Source organism: Cydia amplana, chromosome Z (assembly GCF_948474715.1).
Source record: "Cydia amplana chromosome Z, ilCydAmpl1.1, whole genome shotgun sequence".
Taxonomy (NCBI): Eukaryota; Metazoa; Arthropoda; class Insecta; order Lepidoptera; family Tortricidae; genus Cydia; species Cydia amplana.
The window spans coordinates 5,362,514-5,376,658 of NC_086096.1; the positions used below are offsets into that span (position 1 = coordinate 5,362,514).

Consider the following 14,145-nt stretch of genomic DNA (forward strand, 5'->3'; position numbering starts at 1 on the left):
TATTGTATAGCAACTATATACATAAACGCAATATTTCACCGACAAAAACGCAATTTTCTTGTTTTCTCCATACTACAAGATCCCAGAGACCTTGACGTCACGTTCCCTTACCGTTTTGTTTAGGGCGTTTCGCGAGTGAAGTGCGACTGTCGGCCTTTGACTACAATTTCTGACTTTTGTGTTACTTTAATGCATTGGGTCCCATATAGAAATCCTCCTGAAATGCTGTACCTACTAGTATTAGTTGAATACGTACCTACCTGACCTGTAAAACATTGACTTTTATGAATAAATGTCTTGTATCTTGTATCTTGTATAGACATTTGATCCTAAAAACAAACCCGATCGATTGATACCATAAATGAAAATTAATCATGTAGCCTATTACATTGCTGTAATTGCCGATGATTCCGGCGGTCAATGCCATTGTGTGAGCGGGACATCAATATAATTATGCGCATGCGATAGTTGGTAAATGTACGAAATTCTTCGTGCTCAACGTCCTTACTTGCTAACAGCTAGCTTAAGAGGCCGGTATCGATTTTAGGCGCAAAAATGTAAAATTGATAGATTTAGTCGATGAAATTGTACACCTTTTGTTACATAATAGAAATAACAAGTACTGGTATCTATTAGCACGTCTTCTTATCTTGCATTTGTACAGATCATTTTTTTGAAAACTGACTCACTAAATTAGTAATAAATTTTTTTCTGATGGACGTTTAGGTAAACGCGCGTAAAGCACTGATTTAGTCGATCTTATTTGTAAATTTCGTAAAGTTTGGACTGCTAAAAATGGTAATTATGTATTACACATATCCTATACTCCAACTTGCATAGACTACATTTTTGTTATATGATATTGAACAAGAGTAAATGAAAGTTATACGAAATCAATTTTCACCAGAAATTACTTCATAACAAGTGAACATTTTTCGTGAAAATCGACTTAATTTCAACGTAATTTTGATACTTAAACAATCTACAACATTTCCTGAAACTGTTCTTATACATAATTTTTTATAATTTATAACTATAATTTTTTGATGAATTTTTAATAACTGCCCCTTCTCGTCATATATTGCCGGTGACGCACGCTCGGGACCTTATTATTAAAAGGCAAGATGAGAAGACGTGTGAATAGAAACCAATACTTGTTATTTAGATATGAAGTAACAAAAGGAGTACAATTCCAACGACTAAATCTATCAATTTTACATTTTGGCTCTAAAATCGTTAACGGAGCCTTAATATCGGTTTTCCTAGGATAGCGGTGCCGTCATATAGCGGCCGTCTCCATACTAAATAATACGGCTAAATATGGATGTCGTAGTATTTGTATGGAGACGGCCGCTATATGACGGCACCGCTTTCGGAGGAAACCAAAGCTTTAGGGTGGTATTCCACCTGTCCAATTTCTTTGTCCAATGTGTATTTCGTCTCACATTTTTAATGAGAGAGTGAGACGCAATGACATTGGACAAAGAACGGTGTGACAATGACAGGATAAAGTGTGGTCTTTGTTGTTATCACGTCGATAAATGGTTCCGTCATATAATATTTCCTTGAGTCACTTTGGCTTTCAGGTATTAAGCTAATGGTTTTTCCACTATGGCATTAGTAAAATTGTTACTTCGATTCTGACAATGGATGTGGCTTAATTTAAATGATGATTAATGATAAACACGAATTCCTTTTATAGTATTATCTATTGGGATAATATCGGTATAATACTGTTTTTTATTTAATTTAATATTGCAATAATTAATAGAATATTTTACTCATAATCATCCCAAAAACATATTTGAAACATATACGTAGTAGAAAAACTAAGTGAGACGCAAAGATAATATGATTCGTACTTGTAAGAAGTCATATTATCATGGTATTGACTTCAAATCAAACAATAGGCACATATCAATGAAATAAGCCGGGAAATCGAGTCCATGTCGAAGCGTATGTCGGACCCACTGCTAGAGAAGGAGAGGAGTTATATAAGGCGTTATAGTTCAGAGAGAGACAGATTTCGGACTATAAAGGTGCGCCGAGATGTACTGAAATGCTCGGCGTGCGTACCGATGCTCCTAATTTGCGCAACTCACGCAAGCCTCACATAAGCACATTTCTAGATATGGACATACCTTTATGATAACCATCGCAGACTTCGTGGAGCGAGAAAGGAGTACACTTCAGGGCATTTACACAGTGTGAGTTCGCCTCTACGCAACGCAAGATTAAATATATCATCGTAAGTATATGTATAAATCACACGGCAAGGTGCGACAGAACTCTTTTTTTTATCGCATTTGGACTTATGAAACTAAAAACGCGAAGTCGAGTATTAGGGAGTAATACTGCGTGGATTTTTATATTATTTCTTTATTAAATAAAAGCTTCATATGAAACAAATTGACCGCATATGAGGGAGCATTCTTCATTCTGCATCTGGTGTAAATCGGCCTTTGGCATGTCTAATCTCAGAATGTAAAAATAATATATTAAATCATTACTATAATTTTAGTCGTCCCACACGAATAATCAAAAACCCACCACATGAATTAACACAATATTAGATCACATCACAGACAAGACATCCTCCAGACTGAGCACAGTAGCGCTACCCCCTCTGCCACAAATATACGGTAGTTTTACTCCATTTTCGAGTCAAAGTGTCTTTGTGTGTCGTCCGTGTCTTTGAACGGACCAATCACGGCACGGGACTCGCTCACCTCGTCCCCCGCACCCCAGTATTTTTGGCAGCATCGGTTTCATGAAATAATTGCTCTAAACTCCGTTTAGAGGATTCCTAGTCTATGGATCACATACAAACCAAAATTAAATGTACCTTTACGGTTTGTAGAACACGAGAACTCCAAATGAAAACCATTTACCTACTTACACAGTATAATAGTGATGTGCAATAACCACCCCATCTCTCACAACTCTAGCAGTGGACAGTCCGTATGAATGAAAAGCAAAGCAACAACACTACACACAACCGAAGCACAAGCTAACCAAGTTAACCGCGTTGCAAATTGGACCTTAAACAGATACAACTAACGTGCATATTGCTTGTTTTGAAATTTATGTGATCGGAAATCATCAGAATTGAGAGTTGAGATTGTCTACTAAAGTATCGTGATTTAAAAGCGTCAACTATTTAAAGGAAATTTGGACTTTAAAGCTTTTCAGTAGCGATGCATCTTATCTGTTCAAAGTATAGTTTTTTTTGCTTGTGTCTAAAACAGAAGGTTAATGAAGTTTCGAAAGTTTTAAGTTCGGTTTATATTATTATGGACACATCGCTACTGCATTGCAAATAGTCTAAATAAGAAAATTACAAATAGAAATAAGGGTAATATACCTTATATACCTATAAAACTGTGTAGTAGAAAGTATCGTCTACAAAATAAATTTAAATTAACGTCGCTCAACATAGATAGTTCCAACTATCATTGGCCACTAAATTTACGTTACTATGCCTAATGTACAGTCACCTTAATAATATGTTACTCGTTATATTTAAATACGTGACACGCTCAACAAAGAAGATCATGTCAGATTTTTTTGCGGCCTTAGTTGTGTAACATATTATTGCAGGCGACTGTACACATTGATTAGTGTTAAGTGCGAGTTCTTACAATTGCTACTAAACGCAAGTAGCAAATGTATGAACTCGCACTTGTGTAATCGCAGACTAAGGGCTCATTTAGACGAAGCGAGAACTCGCATGCGAGTTTCATTACATTGCGGGTTCTGATCAATCGGTTGAATAGGGAATATTACGCGAAAGTCTGCGTAGGGGGCGCCACATCAACAACAAGTAAACAATCTAAGGGTCTACCGCAAACGAGAGAGTCGACATTTTGTTATCTAACCTCTCTATCACTCTTGCGTATTCGAGCGATAAAGAGGCAGATAGCTGAGTTTCGAGTTCCCGTTCCCCGGTAGGCCCTTTGTAAGCAAACCGCCTTGATGTATCAATTTCATATTTGATTGTTTGTGAAAACTTGTCAAAAAACAGTTTAAGGTACAGTATGTATAAGTAACTCTATGGTATACTTAAGACACTAGTGCTGCACTCTGGCGGCAAAACATTGCAGTAATACTCCCTATTGGACGTAACCAACAGTCCGCAATGTAACTAAACTCGCATGCGAGTTCGCGCGCCGTCTAAATCGGCCCTAAAGAAAGTGTCAGTGAATATGTAACCACTAACAGGGGGGTGTCACTCCGCAGTTTAGGTACATTTGGCCGGCGCGCCCATCGGACAGGCGTATGGCAGTGGGCTGCCGCTCGGCGTGCACGATAGTCGTGTCACGCGGCGCTCGCGCAAAATTGAAAATACACAGCGGCTTCGAAACTTACTTCCGTGAGAATCAGACATACTATCTCCGGATAAAAATGTATGTTTACATAATCAATGTTTGTAATTCCTACATATTTATCTTAAAAATAATAAATCAGTGGGTATAGGTATAAAAACTTGTCAAGTGATAACCCCGTGCCGACACTCACAGCTCGGTCATAAAACTGCGGCGCGCAAAGGAGATTCACGGTTCGTGCGCGGTTATAAGTTTCAATTTTGCTTGCAGGCGGCGATATACAGGGTGCTTCCTGTAACAGGAGCAATAAAATAAACTAAAGGCTGTACTCCTCAAACTGACCAACATTTGTTCAGCAACTTTTTAAAATGATGAATCCTTTAGACTTCCTCTTTTTCATACAAAATAAATATTGCCTTCAATGTACGTTGACATCAGTGTGTTTGACGTTGCTTGTCACGCTTTAAACATAACAAAATTTGCAGTACATTGCGTCTTAGACTAAACTTTAAAGTGTAATAAAAATCAAAATATGAGTTATTTTCAAAAGTTGCTGAACAAATGTTGGTCAGTTTGAGGAGTACAGCCTACAGTTTAATTTATTGCTCCTGTTACAGGAAGCACCCTGTAGGTGTAATTTTATACGTAAATCTGACTTTTGTGAAGGGAATTTTCTGTACGGTAGTACTATTAGTTATTCCGTGCCACTAACCTATTCTAAAGTCGATGTACCCCTCCCCGCCGGATATGACGAGCATGGGCGGTCCGCGGCGCGAGTCGGGCGAGCGCGCGGGGGAGTCGGCCGCGCCCGGCACCGCCACGAAGAACGTCACGGCGTCGCGGTGCCCGTGGAACGAGAGCTGCGCGTGCGCCATGGAGCACCACGGGATGGCACCGGTTGGGGACGTGGACCGCGCTCGTACTAGGGATGCGTGACCTGGAAAAATATAAATTAGTTAAACTAAAAAACCGGCCAAGTGCGAGTCGGACGGAGGGTTCCGCACCATCAACAAAAAATAGAGCAGAACAAGCAAAAAAACGGTCACCCATCCAAGTACTACCGACGTTGCTTAACTTCGGTCAAAAATCACGTTTGTTGTATGGGAGCCCCATTTAAATCTTTATTTTATTCTGTTTTTAGTATTTGTTGTTATAGCGGCAACAGAAATACATCATCTGTGAAAATTTCAACTGTCTTAGCTATCACGGTTCGTGAGATACAGCCTGGTGACAGACGGATGGACGGACGGACAGCGGAGTCTTAGTAATAGGGTCCCGTTTTTACCCTTTGGGTACGGAACCCTAAAAACAACCGAATAAGAATAAAATCAAGCAACTAAAAACTTGAATATTAGACTTCAAACTTCGCAGAAATAAAGTGAGCGGCGCCGTGATACGGAGCAAATAAACCTTAATAATAGTATACTGTCGAGTAATGACTCATATGACTCACCCGGTAAGGAGCCGGCGGCGGGCGCAGGCTCGCGGCTGCCCTCCGACAGGGGCACGGATATGACGACGCCGTTGCTGGTGCCGATCCACAGCCGCCCCGAGCTGATGAGGAGCGCCGTGATACGGACCAGAGAGAAACCTTAACAATAGTATACCGTCGAGTAATGACTCATGACTCACCCGGTAAGGAGCCGGCGGCCGGCGCAGGCTCGCGGCTGCCCTCCGACAGGGGCACGGATATGACGACGCCGTTGCTGGTGCCGATCCACAGCCGCCCCGAGCTGATGAGGAGCGCCGTGATACGGACCAGAGAGAAACCTTAACAATAGTATACCGTCGAGTAATGACTCATGACTCACCCGGTAAGGAGCCGGCGGCCGGCGCAGGCTCGCGGCTGCCCTCCGACAGGGGCACGGATATGACGACGCCGTTGCTGGTGCCGATCCACAGCCGCCCCGAGCTGATGAGGAGCGCCGTGATACGGACCAGAGAGAAACCTTAACAATAGTATACCGTCGAGTAATGACTCATGACTCACCCGGTAAGGAGCCGGCGGCCGGCGCAGGCTCGCGGCTGCCCTCCGACAGGGGCACGGATATGACGACGCCGTTGCTGGTGCCGATCCACAGCCGCCCCGAGCTGATGAGGAGCGCCGTGATACGGACCAGAGAGAAACCTTAACAATAGTATACCGTCGAGTAATGACTCATGACTCACCCGGTAAGGAGCCGGCGGCCGGCGCAGGCTCGCGGCTGCCCTCCGACAGGGGCACGGATATGACGACGCCGTTGCTGGTGCCGATCCACAGCCGCCCCGAGCTGATGAGGAGCGCCGTGATACGGACCAGAGAGAAACCTTAACAATAGTATACCGTCGAGTAATGACTCATGACTCACCCGGTAAGGAGCCGGCGGCCGGCGCAGGCTCGCGGCTGCCCTCCGACAGGGGCACGGATATGACGACGCCGTTGCTGGTGCCGATCCACAGCCGCCCCGAGCTGATGAGGAGCGCCGTGATACGGACCAGAGAGAAACCTTAACAATAGTATACCGTCGAGTAATGACTCATGACTCACCCGGTAAGGAGCCGGCGGCCGGCGCAGGCTCGCGGATGCCCTCCGACAGGGGCACGGATATGACGACGCCGTTGCTGGTGCCGATCCACAGCCGCCCCGAGCTGATGAGGAGCGCCGTGATACGGACCAGAGAGAAACCTTAACAATAGTATACCGTCGAGTAATGACTCATGACTCACCCGGTAAGGAGCCGGCGGCCGGCGCAGGCTCGCGGCTGCCCTCCGACAGGGGCACGGATATGACGACGCCGTTGCTGGTGCCGATCCACAGCCGCCCCGAGCTGATGAGGAGCGCCGTGATACGGACCAGATAAACCTTAACAATAGTATACCGTCGAGTAATGACTCATATGACTCACCCAGTAAGGAGCCGGCGGCCGGCGCAGGCTCGCGGCTGCCCTCCGACAGGGGCACGGATATGACGACGCCGTTGCTGGTGCCGATCCACAGCCGCCCCGAGCTGATGAGGAGCGCCGTGATACGGACCAGATAAACCTTAACAATAGTATACCGTCGAGTAATGACTCATATGACTCACCCGGTAAGGAGCCGGCGGCGGGCGCAGGCTCGCGGCTGCCCTCCGACAGGGGCACGGATATGACGACGCCGTTGCTGGTGCCGATCCACAGCCGCCCCGAGCTGATGAGGAGCGCCGTGATACGTACCAGATAAACCTTAACAATAGTATACCGTCGAGTAATGACTCATATGACTCACCCGGTAAGGAGCCGGCGGCGGGCGCAGGCTCGCGGCTGCCCTTGACAGGGGCACGGATATGACGACGCCGTTGCTGGTGCCGATCCACAGACGGCCCGAGCTGATGAGGAGCGCCGTGATACGGACCAGAGAGAAACCTGGACAATAGTATACCGTCGAGTAATGACTCATGACTCACCCGGTAAGGAGCCGGCGGCCGGCGCAGGCTCGCGGCTGCCCTCCGACAGGGGCACGGATATGACGACGCCGTTGCTGGTGCCGATCCACAGACGGCCCGAGCTGATGAGGAGCGCCGTGATACGGACCAGAGAGAAACCTGGACAAAAGAACACAGGTCCTCAATCCATTCGGGATCATAAGCTATATACTTAACTTGCTGCTGGAAGAGCGGGGTCTCCTGTCACAAGTATTGATATACTTACTAGGAGGTCCCAACCCTTTCTCAATTTGTTACACAATAATGACTGTGACCAATAAACGATTTTTTCATTTTTTTCATTTCATTTTCATACTTGCAGATTAGGAAAGACGCAAATCAAAGCATGTAAATGTTTTCCAAACGATTAGGTCGATTAGTCTGAAAAGTGATCGGTGTAAAAAAAACATTGCGATTTCTTTATTTCTAGCTTTCCACGTGTTCTCTTATACTCAATCAATTTTCCATCTATTGAATGTACATTTATGAATTTTAAAAACTAAACTTTAGGAAAGGTTTACTAAGATTACGACAAGTAAGAAAACAGTTAGCTGACCATATTAATATGGCTCCATATACCTACAACACACTACATACCTAGTTTGCCGGTGCCCAGCATTTTGCTAACGTATGGTTCGATGTCTACATCCTTCAGGTGTTGGTAGGTATGCGCGTGGTACAAGCGCAGAGTTGAGTCCATTTTTATTGACACCTAGAAAAATACGAGGTAAATAAGTAAATGTTGATTATTAACTTATATTTTGCAGTGTCTGGCCTTGACGTGGCACATCTTAGTGGATAAAAGCGCAAGCCATCGAAAAACAGAGGCGACTGGAACTCGATGATAAGCGTGATGAGTTCAAGCCTCAATCACCTGCGATCATCTCTCACATCTTTATCAAATGGGTGCTGACCTGCAGTGAGTGTACAGTCACCTGCATTAATATGTTACTCTTCGAAGGCCGCAAAAATATTTGACACGCTCTTATGGCTCTACAAATAAGATCGTGTCAGATATTTTTGCGGCCTTCACTGTGTAACATATTATTGCAAGTAGCAGTACTGATAGTTCCGCTACTCGATGCTAGAAGTAGACACTGAAATTAATAGTCTGAACTGATGTATGGAGTGAGCACTCTTGTCTTACTATATTTCTCTATGACCGTACTCACCCATACTCCGTCCCCGTCGGCGGCCATCTGCCGCACCTGGCTCTCTTGGCGCGGGTGCGCGTCGAGCGAGTGCAGCGCCTGCCGGGACCGCGGGTCGATCACGTGCACCTTGTTGCGGTACCCGCACCACACCGTGCACCCTACCGCGCTTAGGCAGCGCACTGTAACCAAGTTTAACGTTAGATTAAACAAAGAAAATGTTTCTATTAGACAAAATTAAATTAAAGTTACCACCATAAGCAATAAGATGTTAACAATTAATTAGGCAATTAGCTAAGTTTACCCATCTATGTTTTAAGGGAGTTCCCTCTGCCAACAAACTGTCCTGCAGTTTGGCAGAAGAAAAAAATATGTTAGGGTTTATTTCATCTGAATTAACGATTTATTTATTTTTATTTAAGAAAATTAATATTAACCATAGCTATTCGCTTACGTGTTGCTAGGTTATGTTATGTATTAAAACATTTGTCAATTACAGCCAGTGTTGGCGGAAACGTTAATGCAATTAAAAATGTTGGCAAATAACCATTATAAATTGAACTGTAAACTGTAATCGTCCGTTACGGTTTAAGGTTCAATTTATAATGGTTAATCTGTCAGCTCCCACGGCTCATATATGAGCCAGAACGCTTATGGTGACGTCATATCGTGGGATTCGACAGGTTAATGGCCAACATTTTCAATTGCATTAACGTTTCGGCTAACACTGATTACAGCAATGCCACCAACAAGTAAGTGGCGTCGAATACAGTGCATACGATTTATTTATAATTTCCAGCCCACTAGCAAGATATCACTTGGGTCCCTAGACCGGCGAACAAAGCCACTGTGGCATTGTTAATTGTAACCACTTATTTTACCTTCACCGTAAATAGGGACGAGAAAGCCTGAAACTCTAATGAGTGAAGAATGTCGTTTTATAATCACCAGAGCACTTGGGGTCACCAAGCGTCATGAGCCAGTATTGCGTGAAGTCCCATTGTCCGTCTGCTTGTCGCATGAATATGGCCACTGTACCGTCCGCTAGGGCGACCATGCAACGTGACGCGCACGCTACTATGGATAGTATGGCGTCGTTTAATTTTACCCTGCAAAATAAGCATAGGTTAGGTACTTGCTCGTCACTTATATGTATATACATCAAAATTAACTACTGCTTTTGATAGTAGAGGATTAACCATGGTACTATCTATAATTACTTTTCCTGAGTACAAGATTGATTGGCAAACGAGAGTTGCTCCAAACCATCTGTCAACGTCATCGTAGTTCGTTAAAATTTACGTAGTATTAAAACCTGAGCAATCTGTGGAATGACAATTGCCGCCGCCATATTTAGCGGGAATTAGTTCGTTGATTGTTAATGGTGCAACCCACCCCGAACTAGAGAACCTACCTAACCTAGTTCTACGCATAGAGAAAAAAAATACAGAGTGCTCACTCCATACATCAGTTTTAGTACCAAAAAGACTATTAGCATCTAGCATCGAGTAGCGGAACTATCAGTACTGCTACTTGACAATAGATGTAGCACCGACCGGAAAGTCTTATGCTGTTGAGATAAGACTTTCCGGTCGGTGCTACATCTATTGTCAAGTAGCAGTACTGATAGTTCCGCTACTCGATGCTAGATGTAGACACTGAGATTAATAGTCTGAACTGATGTATGGAGTGAGCACTCTATGTATTTTTTCCTCTATGTTCTACGTCATAGCATAACTGGAGCAATGTTACCTGGCGAGGCACTTGCTGTAGTTGCCCATGGCTGAGTGCACGTACAAGTGGCCGCTCTTGGTGCCGAGCCACATGGTGGCCATCACGGTGGACATCTTGCGGTCGGGCACGTCCGCGCGGCTCTCTGCGTTCGACTGCTCTTGAGCGAACGCGTCTACGCCCGGCTCGGGGGAGCCTAGGTGTTCTGATGCCAATGTGAAAAATTTGTTTATCTGGCGGCATAGACTAGGAATCCTCTAGACGGAGTTTAGAGCAATTACTTCATGAAACCGATGCTGCCAAAAATACGGGGGTGCGGGGGGACGAGGCGAGCGAATCCCGTGCCGTGATTGGTCCGTTCAAAGACACGGACCAATCACGGCACGGGATTGACTCGAAGATGGAGTAAAACTACCGTATAAGTGGCAGAGGGGGTAGCGTTACTATGCTCAGTCTAGAGGATGTCTTGTCTGTGTCTGGCGGTCTAGCATGAGTTGCGTTCTCGCGCGCGACTGCATACATCTTGCGCGACTTCAAGTATGGAGTCGCGCGCGAGAACGCAACTCATGCTAGACCGCCTGGTGGTTCAATTACATAGGTCTGGAAACGTGATTATGAACAACATAGCGCGAGCAAAGAGTATAAATTAACACATAATTTGATCACTCTATGGTGATCACTCTATGTCATTCTCCAAACTGTATGTCAAAAGTCCGAGGGCCACGTTATGCTAGGATTAAAATTAAACCAAAAAACCACACGCTTCTACAATCAAGATGAGGGTAAATATTTCTTTATAAACATATTATACTTTGAAAGCGGGCTTGGGTCGTCGGAAAGATAAGAGTGTCGCCTGAACCATAGAGAAAAAAATACATAGAGTGCTCACTCCATACATCAGTTTTAATACCAAAAAGACTATTAGCATCTAGCATCGAGTAGCGGAACTATCAGTACTGCTACATCTATTGTCAAGTAGCAGTACTGATAGTTCCGCTACTCGATGCTAGATGTAGACACTGAAATTAATAGTCTGAACTGATGTATGGAGTGAGCACTCTTGTCTTACTATATTTCTCTATGCCTGAACGTATTCGATGCTTTAACTGTAGTGTTCGTTAGGTTGAATGTTAATGATCTTACTGTTAATAACAGGCCAGTCAACGGACTCTTTAAGTTCGTGGGATCAGAAGCGTCACTTGAACGTCTTCGGCTATTCGGCTGGTTATTTGTGCAGCTAGATGAATATTACCGTTGTTAACTGGCGTGGAGCTGAGCGGCGGACTATCCGGCGCGCCGGTGTCTGGTTCCTCGACGTTCTTGACGGCGGACTCTTTGGGCGGCCCGGACGGCGCCGGCTCCGGTTCAGCAACGGGCGTCGTGGGAGGCGTTAACAGTGTTGCTTGCACCTATAAAGTAAACACACTTGAGAACCGTTCTGAGGTTATATCCGTGAAAGTCGGGATTTATATCAGCGTTTGCACCTTGCCTCTCGATTTAGCACCACATTGAACGTCTATTTATTACTTTAAGCAGGCGTGTCTCACTCCGCTATTTTGTCGCTTTGCTACAGGTAGCTAAAAGTACATCCGTTCGGCCCCAATTTTGGGGAAAGCCATAAGCCGCGCGTGGCGCTGACGCCACCTAGCGGCCATATCTGTGCTGATCGTAACAGACGCGTTTTGTTAGAGAGTGAGTCTTCTGTACTTAGTACTATTATTTATTCTGTGCTTTAAGAGTTATTATAACATGAGCTAGCTTTTTCTATTGTACAGTGAGCAAAAGGTTTTAGCTGGATATACATGTGTATGCAAGGGTGGTAAGGTAACACTTGCTGACTGTACATGTAATAAATGTCATATTATAGTGCGTCAAGCAAATCTTGTCAGTAGCAATGTACTGCAAATTAAAGTAGGGTAACACCATGTAACATTCAAAGAGCAGAATTGCGCTAGGAAAAGCAGCAATGTACATCGAACAAAACGTGTTTATTTTTCCGCCTTTCATACGTCAGTTCGAGTGAATTATCATAACCTCAAATTTTAGTAATATTTACCGTCAACGAGTATGATTGTACATTGTAGGCACCTTAGCTTTGCTTGAGGTCATGCATAATCTTGGTATTTAATAGTGACAGTAGAAATTTCTCTTGAAATAGAAACGGTTCAGAATGTAAACAATAAGATGATGGCTGTCATTCACGATCCACATTCCACAGATGACACGCGATTTTGGAATTATTCGAACACAGTGTTGCTAACCCGCGATTTTTCAAATTTGCCGCCTTTTACTACTGACAAGATTTGGTTGATCCAGTATAGTTACCAATCTAGTAGCACCAACGACGACCTCCTTCTCGCCGTTCTCGCCGACCGGCCCGTTGCTCTGGCTGTCCTGCGACTCGCTCTTGCCAACACAGAACAGTGACTGCAACAAAACGCTTACGTCTATAATGTGTGAAAATACAAGGCCCTAATAATCCGTATATCTGCAACTGTTCACGTCCTTGCAAAAACCGTGGGAAAATAAGAATGTAGATATACAAATTTCGTAATAAATATGACGCCATTGGACACAGGTGATTCAAAGTTTATTTTCTCCGCGTCAAAACCACCAGCCAAACTCCTAGTGGGAAGGATTCTAGCACTTCAGCGGGGTTATTGGCTCAATCTATAAATAGTGTCTCAAACACAGTCTTACCGAGTGCCGCTTGTGCTCGCCCTCGCTCATGCGCTCCTCGTACTCGGTGTAGTCGTCTTATCACCTAAAGGGAAGGATTCTAGCACTTCCGCGGGGTTATTGGCTGTACATAGTGTACCGAGTGCCGCTTGTGCACGCCCTCGCTCATGCGCTCCTAGTACTCGGTGTAGTCGGCACGGACGCCACGCACAGTATGTGCTTGTCGCCTAGTGGGAAGGATTCTAGCACTTCCGCGGGGTTATTGGCTGTACATAGTGTACCGAGTGCCGCTTGTGCACGCCCTCGCTCATGCGCTCCTAGTACTCGGTGTAGTCGGCACGGACGCCACGCACAGTATGTGCTTGTCGCCTAGTGGGAAGGATTCTAGCACTTCCGCGGGGTTATTGGCTGTACATAGTGTACCGAGTGCCGCTTGTGCACGCCCTCGCTCATGCGCTCCTAGTACTCGGTGAAGTCGGCACGGACGCCACGCACAGTATGTGCTTGTCGCCCAGTGGGAAGGATTCTAGCACTTCCGCGGGGTTATTGGCTCAAACTGTAAATAGTGTCTCAAACACTGTCTTACCGAGTGCCGCTTGTGCTCGCCCTCGCTCATGCGCTCCTCGTACTCGGTGTAGTCGTCCGCGACGGCGCCCGGCACGGACGCCACGCACAGTATGTGCTTGTCACCTAATGGGAAGGATTCTAGCACTTCAGCTGGGTTATTGGCTCAAACTGTAAATAGTGTCTCAAACACTGTCTTACCGAGTGCCGCTTGTGCTCGCCCTCGCTCATGCGCTCCTCGTACTCGGTGTAGTCG

General features: G+C 45.0%; 1 protein-coding gene across 1 annotated transcript in view; it reads right to left on the minus strand.

Moving 5' to 3' along the window:
* The window catches only part of LOC134660938 (JNK-interacting protein 3), a 57,350-nt gene that overhangs the window by 3,719 nt on the left and 39,486 nt on the right, over positions 1-14,145 (minus strand). Inside the window, exons 17-24 of the mRNA XM_063516824.1 lie at positions 12,972-13,073; positions 11,899-12,055; positions 10,668-10,851; positions 9,864-10,024; positions 8,937-9,097; positions 8,362-8,476; positions 7,747-7,884; positions 5,038-5,262 (exon numbers count right to left, since the gene is read on the minus strand). Of these exons, the coding sequence (XP_063372894.1) occupies positions 5,038-5,262; positions 7,747-7,884; positions 8,362-8,476; positions 8,937-9,097; positions 9,864-10,024; positions 10,668-10,851; positions 11,899-12,055; positions 12,972-13,073 (1,243 nt within the window). The remainder of the gene's footprint in view (positions 1-5,037; positions 5,263-7,746; positions 7,885-8,361; positions 8,477-8,936; positions 9,098-9,863; positions 10,025-10,667; positions 10,852-11,898; positions 12,056-12,971; positions 13,074-14,145) is intronic.